This window comes from Pristiophorus japonicus, chromosome 1 (assembly GCF_044704955.1).
Source record: "Pristiophorus japonicus isolate sPriJap1 chromosome 1, sPriJap1.hap1, whole genome shotgun sequence".
In the NCBI taxonomy this organism is placed as follows: Eukaryota; Metazoa; Chordata; class Chondrichthyes; family Pristiophoridae; genus Pristiophorus; species Pristiophorus japonicus.
The window spans coordinates 62,605,004-62,623,256 of record NC_091977.1 but is presented as its reverse complement, the minus strand read 5'-3'; the positions used below and the strand labels follow the sequence as shown (position 1 = coordinate 62,623,256).

Genomic DNA, 18,253 nt, shown 5'->3' with positions numbered 1-18,253 from the left:
TGAGGGTTTCTATCTTTGCAACCCTTTCAGGCAGTGAGTTCCAGGCACCCACCATCTTCTGGGTGAAAACATTTCCCCTCAAATCCCCTCTAAACTTGCTACCAATTATTTTAAATCTATAACCCCTGTTTGTTGACCCCACTCTATCTAGGCCCCTCATAATTTTATACACCTCAATTAGGTCGTCTCTATTCCAAAGAAAACAACCCCAGCCTATACAGTCTTTCCTCATAGCTAAAATTCTCCAGTCCAGGCAACATCCTCGTAAATCTCCTCTGTACCCTCTCTAGTGCAATCAGATCGTTCCTGTAATGAGTGACCAGAACTGCATACAGTATTCTAGCTGTGGCCTAACTCGTGTTTTATACAGCCCTGCTCTTATATTCTATGCCTCGGCTAATAAAGGCAAGTATTCCGTATGCCTCCTTAACCACCTTATCTTCCTGACCTGCTGCCTTCAATGATCTGTGGACATGCATTCCAAGATCTCTTTGTTCTTCCACACTTCTCAATGTCCTCCCATTTAATGTGTATTCCCTTGTCTTGTTAGCCCTCCCCAAATGCATTACCTCACACTTCTCTGGACTGAATTCCATTTGCCACTGTTCTGTCCATCTGACCAGTCTATTGATATCTTCCTGCAGCCTGCAACTTTCTTCTTCATTATCAACCACATGGCCAATTTTTGTAACATCTGCAAATGTCTTAATCATACTACCTACATTCAAGTCTAAATCATTGACATATGCCACAAAAAGCAAGGGACCCAGTACTGAGCCCTGCGGAACCCCATTGGAAACAGCCTTCCAGTCACAAAAACACCCATTGACCATTATCCTTTGCTTCCTGTGTCTGAGCCAATTTTGGATCCAACTTGCCACTTTGCCTTAGATCCCATGGGCTTTTACTTTCGTAACCAGTCTGCCATGTGGGATCTTATCAAAAGCCTTGCTAAAATCCATATACACTAGAGGCTGATTACTTCAGTGGTGTATACTACAACGGTTCCCAAAAACCTTGAAATTAGGCAATTCAAAATAGAAAAATTTAGTTTTAAAAAAATGGATACATTATGTAAGATAATTTAAAGTCCGATTGAACCATGTGGCTAGATGGGGTTGGTTTTGAATCCCAGCAGGACTCATGTCGTCTTTCTGAGAGAAAATGAGCGCCATGTTTTAGGATGTTATGTGAGAACAGGAAAAACTTGTTGCCGTACTGGTTTCATCTCGCTGTTTGGCAATAGAAATAGGGGCCAGCACTGCACCCTAAGTAGGGAAACCTATTGAAGATGAACCTGAGGGTAATCTCTTTTTGAAATGTATCCAATGTAAGCATATGTTGAAAAAGCTTAAAATTGATGCTTAATTTAAAAAGAAAAGTTAAAAAGATTTGAATACCTGTAAGAGAAAATACGTTACTTGAGTGTAAAAACAAATGCACGCTCGAGGGCTCTGCTGTAGAAACTGTGGCAAGTACTTTTAAAATAAAAAGGAAAAACTGCAAATACTAGAAATCTTTAAAAAAAGGAAATGCTGGAAATACATAAATACACCTATCTAAAATAAAAAGGCAGGTTATGATATTTTGGGTGTGTATTTGAACTGATGACCAAGAGAAGCAGACATTTTAGTAGTGTTGGAAAAAGAGAGAGAAATGGGGCCCGGGAGAGAAAACAAGCTGATAGACTAGTCTCCCACAGAGAGTTAATGTTTAGTTGTAAACAGCTGATATAAAAGATCAATGAGATCATGCATATACATAGAAAGGACAAAAGAATGTGTAAATAGTGGAGAAAGGGGTGAAAAGACACAATGAGGTCTCTGTATGCAAATGAGATAAAGAAAAAATCAAGCTGGAGATGGAACAGATATGAAATTAAAAGACAAAATTCAAGTGAAATACGGTGGATCTGCCAATCATGAGAAGAGAAAAAGAAAGTGGCCGCTCATTGTGCTGAATTCTGTGTGGATGGAGATATGATAAATGAGGCATAGAGACTGATGCCTAAAATGGACATAAAATGAATTAAAGAATGAGTTGCAATCTAGGGGAGATGTGGTATAGGCGAGAGAAAGCAGATAATGGTTAAAAACCATTCTATTACATTTCTAATCACTTCATGGAGTATCCCCAGCTGTCACTTTTGAAGTCATCTGTATAGCTGTTATGTGGCACACCAGTCAAGGTGAGCCCAGTACAACCTGCACTTTTTCAGATCCATCCATCTGCAGGTATGCGAGCTAGACTGAGAATCTCCCTCCTTGAATCTTGGCCCAGGTGGAAGATGGTCCTCACTTTCCCAATGGAAACATCTTCCGATTTATCAATGCTCCACAGATCAGCTTCTCGGGGAAATAACATGAATTGTATGATAAAATATGATAGGTAAGCAATGCCGAACATTTAAAGAAATATATTACCATTTTCAATGAATATACATTCCATTGAGAAATAAAAACACAGGAAAAGTGATCCATTCGTGGTTAGCTAAAGAGGTTAAGGATAGTATTAGATTAAAAGAAGAGGCTTAAAATGTTGTCAAGAAGAGTAGTAAGCCTGAGGATTGGGAGAGTATTAGAAACCGGGTGTGTATTAGAAACCAACAAAGTATGATCAAAACATTGATGGGGGAGACAATAGAATACGAGAGTAAACTAGCAAGAAATATAAAAACAAATTGTGAGAGCTTCTACAAGTATGTAAAAAGGAAGAGAGTTGCGAAAGTAAACATTGGTCCCTTCGAGGTTGAGACAGGAGAAATTATAATGGGGAATAAGAAAATTCCAGAGATGTTAATCAAATATTTTATATCTGTCTTCACAGTAGAAGACACAAAAAGCATACCAGAAAAAGTGGGGAACCAATGGTCTAATGTGAGTGAGGAACATAAAGTAATTAATATTTAGTAAAGAAAATGTACTGGAGAAATTAATGGGTCTAAAAGCTGACAAATCCGCTGGACCTGATGGCCTATATCCGAGGGTTCTAAAAAAGGTGGCTGCAGAGAAACATTGGTTGTGATATTCCAAAATTCCCTAGATTTTGTAATGGTCCCTGTGGGTTGGAACGTAGCAAATGTAACCCTGCTATTCAAGAAAGGAGGGAGAGAGAAAACAGAGAATTACAGGTCAGTTAGCCGTACATCAGTCGTCAGGAAAAATGCTGGAATCCATTATTAAGGAAGTGGTAACAGGGCACTTTGTAAATCCCAATGATTAGGCAGAGTTCACATGGTTTTATGAAAATGAAATTGTGTTTGACAAATTTATTAGAGCTTTTTGAGGATGTATCTAGCAGGATAGATAAAGGGGAACCAATGGATGTAGTATATTTGGATTTCCAAAAGGCATTCAATAAGGTGCTACATGCGCGCTAGGTCCGTGCAGCAGAGCAGGTCTCCAGTCGTCTTGGTTAATCCTTGCCACTGGACCAAGACCTAGCTCTGTCAAGCCCCGTGTGGTGGCTGGTGTGCAACGGCCACCACACGTTAAAAAAAATCCACGCACCGGCATCTTCACCTCAATTGGAGTTCAGGACTGGAACATCGGGTCCACCATCGAAACATCTGTGAACTCGTATGGAAGCAAGTCATCCTCGTTTGAGGGACCGCCTATGATGATGGTGACATGAAAGGTTGTTGCACAAGATAAAGGCTCATGGGGTTGGGAGTAATATATTAGCATGGATAAAGGATTGGTTAAAGAACGGAAAACAGTAGGAATAAACAGGACTTTTTCAGGTTGGCAGGCTGTTACGAGTGGGGTGCCACAAGGATCAGCTATTTACATGAATGACTTGGATGAAGAGACTGAGTGTAATGTATTCAAGCTTACCGACGAAAGAAAGCTAGGTTTTAAAGTAAGCTGTGAGGAGGACATAGAGTCTGCAAAGGGATATCATCATCATCACAGGCAGTCCCTCGGAATCGAGGAAGACTTGCTTCCACTCTAAGGGCCCAAGTTTCCACACGATAAAAAACGGGCCCCCCTCCGAGCTGGGCGCCTGTTTTTCGCGCCTAAAACGGCACCGGAAAAAAAAACTCGCGATTCTGGAGAGCCCTGCAGCTCCTTGTCTGTTTGGCGCGGTGCCCAGGGGGGGCGGAGCCTACACTCGCGCCGATTTTGTAAGTGGGAGGGGGCGGGTACTATTTAAATTAGTTTTTTTCCTGCCGGCAAGGAGCGGTCGCGCACGCGCAGTGTGAAGGAAACATTGGCACTCGGCCATTTTTGTAGTTCTTTGTAGCTGTTTAATTTTTGAAATTTTTTTAATAAAAGCACATTGCCATCAGCACATAAGCACTGAGGCTTCCTGCAGCCTTCTCACTGTCTCCTTCCCGCCCGCCGTCTGGAACGGCTTCCTCCCTCCCCCCCCCCCCCCCCCCCCCACGTGGGGGGCGGGTGGCGGCGCGGGGGAGGCGGCGCGCGGGGGGTGGGGGGGGCGGCAGTGCTGAGTGGCGAGGACAGGCTGGTGGAGGAAGTTTGTCTTGCGCATGTTTAGCGTAAGGCCCATGCTTTCGTACGCCTCGGTAAATACGTTGACTATGACTTGGAGTTCAGCCTCTATGTGCGCAGACCTGGCCTGGAGACGACGAAGATTGAACAGGTTCTCACTGGTTCTGTAGTTTAGATCCACTCCAGCAGAGAGCTTGTTGACTGTGAGCTGGAACATGGCAGCGAGGAAGATTGAGAAGAGGCTTGGGGCGATTTCGCAGCCCTGTTTGACCCCGGTCCGGATGTGGATTGGGTCTGTAATGGATCCGTTGGTAAGGATCACGGCCTGCATGTCGTTGTGCTGCAGGCAGAAGATGGTGACGAAAGGAGGAGGACGCTCCATAGACCCTCGCGGTTGACAGTGTCAATGGCCCTTTGTAAGGTTGAAGAAGGCCATGTATAAAGGCTGATGCTGTTCCCTGCATTTTTCCTGCAGCTGTTGCACTGTAAAAATCATGTCTGTTGTGCCCTGTAGAAGACGAAATCCGCACTGTGACTCCGGGAGGATCTCTCAGCCACAGGGAGAAGACGGTTGAGGAGGACTCTAGCGACGATTTTCCCAGTGGCTGACAACAGGGAGATTCCTCTGTAGTTGCCGCGGATCGGACTTGTCCCCTTTTTTTAAAGATGGTCACGATTACTGCATCTGTGAGATCTCCCGGCATGCTTTACTTCATCTCTCTCATGTGGAGGGAGGAATGTATTCGCGCCAACAGTGCCTCTCCGCCATACTTCAGTGCCTCAGCGGGGATTCTATCTGCTCCCGTAGCCTTGTTGTTCTTAAGCTTTCTACCTCGTGCAGTGCTGGGGTTTTACTGAGGTGGTGGCGGGTAGCATGCTGCGGGATATAGACAGGTTAGGTAAATGGGCAAGAAGGTGGCAGATGGAGTATAATGTGAGGTTATTCACTTTGGTAGGAAGCATAGAAAAACAGAATATTTTTTAAATGGTGAGAAACTATTAAATGTTGGTATTCAGAGGAATTTGGGTGTCCCTGAACACAAAAACTAGAAAGTTAACATGTAAGTACAGCAAGCAATTAGGAAGGCAAATGGTATGTTGGCCTTTATTTAATGCAAGGGGATTGGAGTACAAGAGTAAGGAAGTCTTTTTGTAATAGTACAGACTTTGATGAGATCACACTTGGTCTCATACCTAACGAAGGGGATATACTTGCCTTGGAGGGGGTGCAATGAAGGTTCACTACATTGATTCCTGGGATTAGAGAGTTGTTCTATAAGGAGAGATTGAGTAGATTGGGCCTATACTCGAGTTTAGAAGAATGAGAGGTGATCTCATTGAAATATAAATTCTGAGATGAATAAAAACAGAAATGCTGGAAATACTCAACAGGTCAGGCAGCATTTGTGGAGTGAGAATCAGCTTGATGAGCTTTCGTCAAGATTCTGAGAGGGCTTGACAGGGCAGATGCTGAGAAACTGTTTGCCCTGGCTGGAGAGTCTAGAACTAGGGGGTGTAGTTTCAGGATAAAGGGTCAGCCATTTAGGACTGTGACAAGGAGAAATGTCTTCACTCAGAAGGTTGTGAATCTTTGGAATTCTCTACCCCAGAGGGCTGTGGATGCTCAGTCGTTGAGCATATTCAAGGATGAGAACAGATTTTTGGACTCTGGGAATCAAGGGATATGGGGATCGGGTGGGAAATTGGTTGAAGATCAGCCATGTTTTTGAATGGCGGAGTAGGCTCGGGGGGCCGTATGTCCTACTCCTGCTCTTATTTATGTTAATTGTTCAGCTTTATATTATACCATGTCCCTCCTGTCGAGGCACGATCAACAAAGGGGGAGGCGGCTTTATATGATGACGACAGCCTTGCCATCTTAGAGGACAATTTTTTCCCCCTCTTCATTGCCAGCCTGGGCTCGCTCCTTGGAGTGTGTCAATGATGTTTCCAGTGCACGGTAAAGTACATTGTGCATGTTGGATAATCCAACTTCCTTTACAGTGCTGAGAAAAATTGCAGTACTTGGGACAAGATGTTTTATTTTACAGGAAGTGAGCAGCAACCAAGCAAAACCTTGACTTGGCAATGTGCCTCAGATTGGTGGGATTCTTTGTCACTGCTGCTGTGACAAAGATATGAAGCTTCTATATCTTTTAGGCACTATACTTGAGCGTGATTATTTTAATAAAACACGTCTGCCTCCTGTCAGCCATTTTTCCAATATATCTCGCTGTAATAATTGTGTAGGAAGTGGAAAAAATAGCATCTGCTGCCTAAACACTGTTTCGACAAGTTGTATAATTTTTTTTAAATCACCAGTTTGTAGATGGTTCATCTGTGTTGTACAGTGTAACGTTGCCAAAATGTTGATTTGATTTCAGACTATTTGTTTAAAATTAGTTTTACAGCTAACATGATAAAATTCTAGTGCCTAATGTGTATTAGTGTAAAATATATATCCTGAATTCACATCTTCATTGAGTAACTGATTGCCTTGCTTTTTAAAAAAAAACATGCTTTTGTTGAATGTCCCATGCTAACCATGAACTGAAGCAACTATATATGCAAAGTAGATTAAGATGTCACTTTTTTCCCCCATTAAAATAATACACTTGATATTTATTTGCACAGCAGCCAAATATTGTTCAATCTACTATCAGTAGAGCTTTGAGAGGCTGACCTCTTCAAAACAAGAATATTTACATAGTTGTGTTAGCAAATACTGGTCAGTGCTTTAACGGGTTAATTGAACTATAGTGCAATATTAAGAAAACAATCCTGTTAGTACATTTAGTTTGTTTGAAACTGGCTATATTTGGATCTTGAACAGCAGCAGTTGTTTATTTGAAACACCTGATTAGCGTAAAGAGTACATTTTCTGTCATAGGTGGTGCTGCAACATGACCTAAAGGCAGAAGTTGAAATCATTACTACTGTTTACTTGCAGCCATTTGCAAAAGGGAAATATGTTGAGAGTGTTTAATAAGCACACTGAGGTGAAACTGCAGTATAAGATGAGAATCTAGAGAGAAATTGCTTAAGTCGTGTATTTTGTCAGAAGGAAATGATTCCTACTATAAATGTATTTTCTTTGCCACTCTTATGAAGCTGCATGTTTGCTGTTTCCTTCCCCATATATGTCCCGCAAATACACATTTCCTGAATTCATTCAAAATCCGATTTCCTTCTTTGAGAAAGTGCTTTTTTCTTCCTTCATTGACCGTAAACCCATGCAGTTTTGAGTCTTTTCCAAGATTTGAGAACTTGTGTGGACTGAGGTTTTTTTGTTGCTCCATTTTGCAATTTGCAGTGGCCCCATACAAAATGATACTGTGGGGCTGTTTGCATTGTGATTATCTTAGTTTGTGATCAGTGCCTAAAGTAGAAGCATAACTATTTTGATATAGATTTGTCTAGAATGTGCAGTAACTTTGGCGAGGGGACAGAGAAGAAAATAACTTAGGATCTCTGCTGCTTTTTATCTGCTGCATGATATTTGGACTGCTTTTTTGATGACCTTAACCTCTTTGTAAGGGAATTTTTGTGACTTTTACTTCTTTCTAGTTCAAATATGCTGCATTATGTATAGGGTCACATTGCTGTCCAGTTTTGTTATGTAATATCCTACGAACATTTATGTGAAGTGTCCAGAAAGTATTGGCCGGTAAATTGCGGCCTCTCTGGGTGAATACAATGTGCGCACGCACCCGAAGAGACCCTACGTTCCGGGTTTAGGCGTGCGAAGCGCATGTGCCTAAACCTGGCACTTGCGATCTGTCAAAATGCTTCCCCAAAGAAGGGCCTTCGTGGGCAACTCTTGCCCAGCGAATGTCTTTGAAACTCTTACGCCTGGTAATAGCAGGCAAAAGTTTTAAAAGATAGAAAAAATAAATTTTACGACTAATTTTTACAATAAAAATCCTGTCTATGAAGGTAACTTTATTTTTAACACTATTAAAACAATTTTTTTAATTTTTCAAAAAATACACTTTTCTCTCAAACATCTAATTTAATTTAAAAGTGAAGTTTTTTTAAATTAATGTTTGGGAATATCCCTAAAAATAAAGAAAATCCATTCATAGAAATGGGAGCTCGGAGCTCCCATTAATATGAATGTGAATACTACATTTTCTTTGGTGGTCCAGGCCCACGTGATCCAGTAAGCTTGCGCTCCTGTGTTAGGTGGGCCTCTGCGCTGGGCTGCGCAGCTTGGCCTGGGACCTGAAGTCTATGTTGGATCGGGACCACCAGGTATCTTTTTTGTGGTCTGAGCTTCTGACCAAAATTTTTGGCCTGTAGTGCAAAATATCCTAATTTCTCAAACTTCAAATTAACCCTCAGACTTGAAATTTGACTTTATTTTTGATGGGGAAAATGCAGCAATTTTTCTATCAGATTCCAAACAGGTCAGGCTTGCAATCTAGGTTTGTTACAAGGTAAACATTTTGCTTTTATACTTCAATTGTATTTTTTATAATTGACACAAAATGGATGAAAGTTGTTATTGCGTTGAAAAGAATATTGCTGATTTGTTTCCAATGCATACTCCATTATCCAAGGGTTAATCCACTATAGCATTGATAACTGAACACTTTTTGGCTCGATATTCCTGAAATATTTGGCGGTTGTATGATTACGGTTTGTGGGTGATTCAGCCACTGAATTTTACTTCTTGTTGCAGGATTTGGCAGGAAGGATGTTGTAGAACACCTCTTACAAAATGGTGCAAATGTTCATGCACGCGATGATGGCGGTCTGATCCCACTACACAACGCCTGCTCGTTTGGGCACGCAGAAGTGGTCAGTTTGCTGCTGTGTCACGGAGCAGATTCAAATGCTCGCGACAACTGGAATTATACTCCCTTGCATGAGGCAGCAATCAAAGGAAAGATTGATGTCTGCATTGGTAAGTAATTTACAATGTTTAGAAAATTATCAATAAATGAACAGTGGGTTGAGACGTTTTAAAAATGACACAATGGCAGGAAGGTGTAAGGCATTTGATTAACATTCCAAAGGTAGGTTTGGAAAGGAAATGGAAGCCCCATAGACGGAATGCTTACAGTACAAAATACACTTGTCATTTTGGAAAGCCAGCAAAAGCTGTCCAATAGCATTAAAAAAAGCTGATAACGCAACCAATGCTGGTTATAGGCATAAGACATGTAAAAACAGGCACTTATTTAGCATAAATGAAGCTGCTAGCATACACAACATTTTAAACTTTTATTGCAGTGGAAAAAGTGAAAGCGTTTGTTGTCGTGTCTGACTGAGATATCTCTGAAGGAGGATATAAGCACTGAAGTCACATGGTTTATTTTCTAAGACGGGGAGGGGGTGGGTGGGAGGGGATGCTCACCAGAAAATTTAGATTTTTACCATTTTTTATGTCTTTTCTCTCATTTTGGAGTCCTCTAAGTCTACCTTTAAAGTCAGACATAATTATCTTGGAAAGAATATGTCGAGGAACCAACGAGGGGGGAGGCCATCTTAGACTGGGTGTTGTGTAATGAGAGAGGATTAATTAGCAATCTCATTGTGCGAGGCCCCTTGGGGAAGAGTGACCATAATATGGTGGAATTCTGCATTAGGATGGAGAATGAAACAGTTAATTCAGAGACCATGGTCCAGAACTTAAAGAAGGGTAACTTTGAAGGTATGAGGCGTGAATTGGCTAGGATAGATTGGCGAATGATACTTAAGGGGTTGACAGTGGATGGGCAATGGCAGACATTTAGAGACCGCATGGATGAACTACAACAATTGTACATCCCTGTCTGGTGTAAAAATAAAAAAGGGAAGGTGGCTCAACCGTGGCTATCAAGGGAAATCAGAGATAGTATTAAAGCCAAGGAAGTGGCATACAAATTGGCCAGAAATAGCAGTGAACCTGGGGACTGGGAGAAATTTAGAACTCAGCAGAGGAGGACAAAGGGTTTGATTAGGGCAGGGAAAATGGAGTACGAGAGGAAGCTTGCAGGGAACATTCAGACGGACTGCAAAAGTTTCTACAGATATGTAAAGAGAAAAAGATTAGTAAAGACAAACGTAGGTCCCCTGCAGTCAGAATCAGGGGAAGTCATAACGGGGAACAAAGAAATGGCAGACCAATTGAAAAAGTACTTTGGTTCGGTATTCACTAAGGAGGACACAAACAACCTTCCGGATATAAAAGGGGTCAGAGGGTCTAGCAAGGAGGAGGAACTGAGGGAAATCCTTATTAGTCGGGAAATTGTGTTGGGGAAATTGATGGGATTGAAGGCCGATAAATCCCCAGGGCCTGATGGACTGCATCCCAGAGTACTTAAGGAGATGGCCTTGGAAATAGCGGATGCATTGACAGTCATTTTCCAACATTCCATAGACTCTGGATAAGTTCCTATCGAGTGGAGGGTAGCCAATGTAACCCCACTTTTTAAAAAAGGAGGGAGAGAGAAAACAGGAATTATAGACCGGTCATCCTGATATCAGTAGTGGATAAAATGATGGAATCAATTATTAAGGATGTCATAGCAGCGCATTTGGAAAGAGGTGACATGACAGGTCCAAGTCAGCATGGATTTGTGAAAGGGAAATCATGTTTGACAAATCTTCTGGAATTTTTTGAGGATGTTTCTAGAAGAGTGGACAAGGGAGAAGCAGTTGATGTGGTGTATTTGGACTTTCAGAAAGCTTTCGACAAGGTCCCACACAAGATTAATGTGCAAAGTTAAAGCACATGGGATTGGGGGTAGTGTGCTGACGTGGATTGAGAACTGGTTGGCAGACAGGAAGCAAAGAGTAGGAGTAAATGGGTACTTTTCAGAATGGCAGGCAGTGACTCGTGGGGTACCGCAAGGTTCTGTGCTGGGGCTCCAGCTGTTTACATTGTACATTAATGATTTAGACGAGGGGATTAAATGTTGTATCTCCAAATTTGCGGATGACACTAAGTTGGGTGGCAGTGTGAGCTGCGAGGAGGATGCTATGAGGCTGCAGAGTGACTTGGATAGATTAGGTGAGTGGGCAAATGCATGGCAGATGAAGTATAATGTGGATAAATGTGAGGTTATCCACTTTGGTGGTAAAAACAGAGAGACAGACTATTATCTGAATGGTGACAGATTAGAAAAAGGGGAGGTGCAACGAGACCTGGGTGTCATGGTACATCAGTCATTGAAGGTTGGCATGCAGGTACAGCAGGCAGATAAGAAAGCAAATGGCATGTTGGCCTTCATAACGATGGGATTTGAGTACAGGGGCAGGAAGGTGTTACTACAGTTGTACAGGGCCTTGGTGAGGCCACACTTGGAGTATTGTGTACAGTTTTGGTCTCCTAACTTGAGGAAGGACATTCTTGCTATTGAGGGAGTGCAGCAAAGATTCACCAGACTTGATTCCCGGGATGGCGGGACTGACATATCAAGAAAGACTGGATCAATTGGGCTTGTATTCACTGGAGTTCAGAAGAATGAGAGGGGATCTCATAGAAACGTTTAAAATTATTATGGGTTTAGACAGGTTAGATGCAGGAAGAATGTTCCCAATGTTTGGGAAGTCCAGAACCAGGGGTCACAGTCTAAGGATAAGGGGTAAGCCATTTCGGACTGAGATGAGGAGAAACTTCTTCACCCAGAGTGGTTGAACCTGTGGAATTCTCTACCACAGAAAGTTGTTGAGGCCAATTCACTAAATATATTCAAAAAGGAGTTAGATGTAGTCCTTACTACTAGGGGGATCAAGGGGTATGGCGAGAAAGCAGGAATGGGGTACTGAAGTTGCATGTTCAGCCATGAACTCATTGAATGGCGGTGCAGGCTCGAAGGGCCGAATGGCCTACTCCTGCACCTATTTTCTATGTTTCTATGAATACAGATATTTTAAATGTGAAAATATTTGCAGACCTCAATACAACTTGACAGCATTTGGCTTCTTTTATTAGGAATTTGATCCTTGCGTGGCAGTTGTTTATGTTGCATGCATTTCAGACCCGTTGCCTGCTTTTTACACTTTTGCCAGCAAAAATCAACATTCATTTAAACTGCTCCACTGCTCCATTGTTGGCTTTTCTGCCTATGTTGAATCACATGGCTCGTGCTTGGTGGGACAGGTTACTGGTCCTTGGGTAGAGAGCTTAGGTAAGGGATTTAGCTGGTCTCTGACTGAGCAAAATGCTGCTGTGAGGCAAACTTTCATCTGAGTTACTGTTTTGCTTTTACTACACTCCACAATTCACACTGCGGTGAAATAATTGATTTTAGCCACATCAGAATTAATATTCACACTATAATTCTCATTATTGTAATTAATGTATTAATCATGCTAGAGATTTACTGATTTTAACCACATTGCAACTTCCAATTCAATTACACTGTAATTAATTCCTTTGCTTCACAAACTCGGAACAGTCAGAGTCCATTCGAGTCCCTCACCAAGCTCTCTCCCCATCCACCAGTGAAAAGTAATCTGTTCCGACAAACCCCAAATGCCTTGCATGCGCAAAATAAGTGAGTCTTGGTGGCTCCTGAGTCTTTGCAGCACAGAATGTGGAATTTATGGTTGGGGTCAATGATTCGAACTCTGTTTTTTCACTCGAACTATACAGGTTGTGTGATAATACAGGGCATAATGCGGTAAGCAGTCTGGATCCTGGGTGTACAAAAGTGAAGGTATTACAAGATATACCAGATGGGCACTATAATCTGCACCTGACGCATTTGTATGGGTTGCCGTTCATTGCCTGTATTCATCCTATTCCCTCTGAATGACAGTTAGTTTCCGCATCCGTATGGTTCTGTTGGTGTCAATGTATCTGTGATTACTTAATTTTGTTTAAATGGGATCAAAAACATAAGACTTTTGTCATGTGTGTTCTGTCTGTTTGGCTCAGATAGTACTAGTCTTACATCTGAGTCAGAAGGCTTTGGGTTCAAATGTGACTCCCAGGTTTGGGCTTGTGGAACATAACATAAGAAATAGGAGCAGGAGTAGGCCATACGGCCCCTCGAGCCTGCTCCGCCATTTAATACGATCATGGCTGATCCGATCATGGACGCAGGTCCACTTCTTTGCCAGCTCCCCTTATTCCCTTATCGTTTAAGAAACTGTCTATTTCTGTCTTAAATTTATTCAATGTCCCAGCTTCCACAGCTCTCTGAGGCAATGAATTCCACAGATTCACAACCCTCAGAGAAGAAATTTCTCTTCATCTCAGTTTTAAATCCTTATTCTAATAATATGCCCTCTATTTCTAGTATCTCCTATCAGTGGAAACATCCTCTCTGTATCCACCTTGTCAAGCCCCCTCATAATCTTATGCATTTCAATAAGATCACCTCTCATTCTTCTGAATTCCAATGCGTAGAGGCCCAACCTACTCAACCTTTCCTCATAAGTCAACCCCCTCATCTCCGGAATCAACCTAGTGAACCTTTTCTGAACTGCCTTCAAAGCAAGTATATCCTTTCGTAAATATGGAAACCAAAACTGCACTCAGTATTCCAGGTGTGGCCTCACCAATACCCTATATAGCTGTAGCATAACTTCCCTGCTTTTATACTCCATCCCCTTTGAAATAAAGGCTCAGATTCCATTGGCCTTCCTGATCACTTGCTGTACCTGCATACTATCCTTTTGTGTTTCATGCACAAGTACCCCCAGGTCCTGCTGTACTGCAGCACTTTGCAATCTTTCTCCACTTAAATAATAACTTGCTCTTTGGTTTTTTTTTTGCCAAAGTGCATGACCTCACACTTTCCAACATTATAGTCCCATCTGCCAAATTTTTGCCCACTCCAGGCAGTACTGATGGAGTTTTGCATTGCCGAAGGTGTTCTCTTTTGGATATTAAAGATTCCATGGCATTATTTCTAGAAGAGCAGACTTCTGGACAACAATCCTCCCTCAACCAACACTGACAAAAACAGTAACTAGTCATTAATTCAATTGTTCATGGGATTTTGCAGAGTCAAATTAGCTGCTTCATTTGCCTGCTCAACAGTCACCCCATTTCATAAGTAATCCATTGTATGTGAAATGTTTTGGGTCATCTCTGAGATGTGATAAGGTGTTTTGTAAATGTTTTTATTTTAGAATCCTATTAGATTTCTAAGGAGCTACAATTATGCTGTTGGATGCCAATGTACAAAAGCAAAGCATCAGTCTTGCCTCTCCAGGGTGGCAAGCTTTTCAACTGCAGGAAGTATTGCAGTTGAGCCTAAGCCTTTCATATCCTCCAATGTTAACTATGCACTTTTGAGCAAGGCTTATAAGATAATGATGTGAAGTAAGGATACCAAGGCCATTAGTAGCAATCTCAATGCTGTCCTGACCAAGATCAATGACCTTGGTGCAGAATAGAGATCCTTTCTGATATATTGTACAATGAGAAAGGGTTCATTAACAGTCTTCTTATGCGGAGGTCTTTAGGGAAGAGTGACCATAACATGATTGACTTCTTTATTAAGATGGAAAATGAAGTAGTCCAATCTGAAACTAGGGTCCTAAATCTAAACAAAGGAAACTACGAAGGTATGAGGAATGAATTGGCTGTGATAGATTGGGAAGATTCTTTAAAAGGCATGACGGTGGATAGGCAATGGCTAACATTTAAGGAACGAATGCATGAATTGCAACAGTTATACATTCCTTTCTGCGTAAAAACACAAAAGAAAAAGTAGCACAACCATGGCTAACAAAAGAAATTAAGGATAGTATTAGATCCAAAGAGGAGTTATACAAAGCAAAAAAGGACCAAGAGATTGATTAAGAGGGGAAAAATAGAGTATGAGAGTAAACTTGCAAGGAACATAAAAAACGACTGCAAAAGTTTCTACAAGTGCATAAAAAGAAAAAAATTAGTGAAGACAAATGTAGGTTCTTTACAGTCAGAAACGGGAGAATTTATAATGGGGAACAAGGAAGTAGCAGAACAATTAAATATTTTCTTAGGTTCTGTCTTCATGGAAGAGAACACAAATAACATCCCAGAAATTCTAGGGAACCAAGGGTCCAGTGAGCAAGAGGAATTAAAGGAAATTATTATTCTTAAGAAAATAGTGCTGGAGAAACTAATGGGACTGAAGGCTGATAAATCCCCAGGGCCTGATGAATCCCAGAGTACTAAAAGAGGTAGCCACGGAAATAGTAGATGCATTGGTTGTCATCTTCCAAAATTCTACAGATTATGGAACAGTTTCTGCAGATTGGAGGGTGGCAAATGTAACCGCACTATTTAAAAAAGGAGGGAGAGAGAAAACAGGGAACTACAGACCGGTTAGCCTAACATCAATAGTAGGGAAAATGGAGAGTATTATAAAGGATGTGATAACAGGACACTTAGATAATATCAACGGGATTAGACAAAGTCAACATGTATTTATGAAAGGAAAATAATGTTTGACAAACTGACTGGAGTTTTTTAGGATGTAACTGACAGAATAGATAAGGGAGAACCAGTGGATGTAGTGTATTTGGATTTTCAGAAGGCCTTTGATAAAGTCCCACATAAGAGGTTAGTGTGAAAAATTAAAGCACATACGATTGGGGGTAATATACTGGCATGGATTAAAAAATAGGTTAACTGACGGGAAACAGAGAGTAGGAATAAATGGGTCTTTTTTGGGGTGGTGGGCAGTGACTAGTGGGGTACCACATGGATCAGTGCTTGGGCCCCAGCTATTCACAATATATATAAATGTTTTGGATGAGGGAACCAAACGTAATATTTCCAAGTTTGTTGATGACACAAAACTAGGTGGAGTTGTGAGGAGGATGCAAAGACGCTGCAAGGCGATTTAGATAGGTTGAGTGAGTGGGCAAACACATGGCAGATGCAGTATAATGTGGATAAATGTGAAGTTATCCACTTTGGTAGGAAAAACATAAAGATAAAGTATTTAAATGGTAGCTTGGGAAGTATCGATGTATAGCGGGACCTGGGTGTCCTTGTATACCAGTCATTGAAAGCAAATATGCAGGTGCAGCAAGCAGTTAGGAAGGCAGATGGTATGTTGGCCTTCATTGCAAGAGGATTTGAGTACAGGAGCCAAGGATGTCTTACTACAGTTATACAGGGCTTTGGTGAGAGCACACCTGTAGTATTGTGTGCAGTTTTGGTCGTCTTACCTAAGAAAGGATATACTTGCCATAGAGACGGCGAAGGTTCACCAGGCTGATTCCTGAGATGGCAGGACTATCACATGAGGAGAGATTGGGTTGACGAGGCCTGTATTCATTAGAGTTTAGAAGATTGAGAGGAGATCTCATTGAAACGTATACAATTCTGATGGGGTTGAACAGAATGGAGGCGGGGAGGATGTTTCCCCTGGCTGGGAAGTCTAGAACAAGGGGTCACAGTCTCAGGATACAGGGTAGGAAATTTAGGACTGAGATGAGGAGAAAGTTCTTCACTCAGAGGGTGGTGAACCTGTGGAATTCTCTACCACAGAAGACTGTGGAGGCCAAGTCACTGAATACATTTAAGAAGGCGATAGATAGATTTTGAGATACAAAAGGCATCAAGGGGTATGGGGAAAAAGCGGGAATATGGTGTTGAGATAGAGGATCAGCCACGATCATATTGAATGACGATGCAGACTCGAAGGGCCGAATGGCCTACTACTGCTCCTATTTTCTATGTTTATTTATTGTCTATATTCCCACATGGTTAATTTAGCCACTGAACCCTTTCCCTATTGTATTCTTCCTCAAGGCTGCATGAATGCATCTTTTACACATAGCTATTCGTAATACCTATGCTGGAGAAGACGATCTGCATAATTGCAACTATTTGTAGTATTAAGCTCTGGGTGAAGTGTTACAAGTGGTATGTGTTCTTCATTTAACACTAAGATATTCCTAGATATTGATGGAGAATTGGGTGGACATTATATTGTTAAGACTGCTCTTGACATTGGCAATGTCGATGCCATCCATGTGTAAAGGTTGACTGTTGAGCCCCAGCAAGCCACTCAGTTGTATCAAACTGCTGCTAGCACCTACCATCTCCTTGGGACAACTGGGGATGGGCCAAAATTCCGGCCTTGCCAGCAGCACCCACATCTCGAGAATAAGATTTTTTGAAAAGTTTTTCGAGCATGGTTCAACTCTGTAGCTTGACTTGGAATGTTATAGTTATCTTTATTCTTCGGAATAAGAATCTTTAGAATGGGCCCAAGTTTCGGGTGGAGTTTTGGAGCAACCAGTTTAGTTTGGAGTATCTTAGAAATCGCAATTCTCGGCATTTAGTTTGCTCCAGTTCTAGTGAGTTAGTTTAGTTTTGTTTTAGCTCAGTTTTTTTTTCAAAAGGGAGTGTGTCCAGCCACTTAGGCCTGTTTTGCAAGTTTAGGCAGCGAAAACTTACTCCAAACTAACTTAGAATGGAGTAAGTGTCCACTTTTGTAAGTTCTGAAAAACCTTACCTAGAGTTAAGTTCAGTGCAGGCACAGCCAGAGATGGGGGGTGAGAAGCATTAAACACAAAAAACTAAAGCGTTAAACACATCACTTAAGATGGCCTAAAACCTCTTGCGATGATATTTTGCCTTGTATCTGCTGAGTGAGGACAGTTGTTTCGTTTTTTTTAAATAAATAAGCAAGTGTAGGCTCCTGGCTGAGGCAGACACATCAACATCAGTGGGGGGAGGGAAGTTGGAGGATTTTCCAAAGCACTAAACACCTTCACAACAACATTAAAGAAGCATAAGTACATTTAAAGCAGTAAGCACTGAACAACGCAGTACATTTAAAGCACAAAACACAAAACTAAGCACAAAAAGTAATAAGCAATTAATTAACAAATAAAAAATAGAAGGAGCC

The 18,253-nt window shown here is 41.5% G+C and overlaps 1 protein-coding gene across 3 annotated transcripts in view; it reads left to right on the top strand.

The window, feature by feature from the left end:
* The window catches only part of tnksa (tankyrase, TRF1-interacting ankyrin-related ADP-ribose polymerase a), a 196,269-nt gene that overhangs the window by 23,345 nt on the left and 154,671 nt on the right, over nt 1-18,253 (top strand). For all 3 annotated transcript variants that reach the window (XR_011593293.1, XM_070880229.1, XM_070880222.1), the window contains exon 2: nt 9,139-9,363. Coding sequence is in view for 2 of the 3 variants with exons in the window: in XM_070880229.1 (XP_070736330.1) it covers nt 9,139-9,363 (225 nt within the window). In the remaining variant the exon portion in view is untranslated. The remainder of the gene's footprint in view (nt 1-9,138; nt 9,364-18,253) is intronic.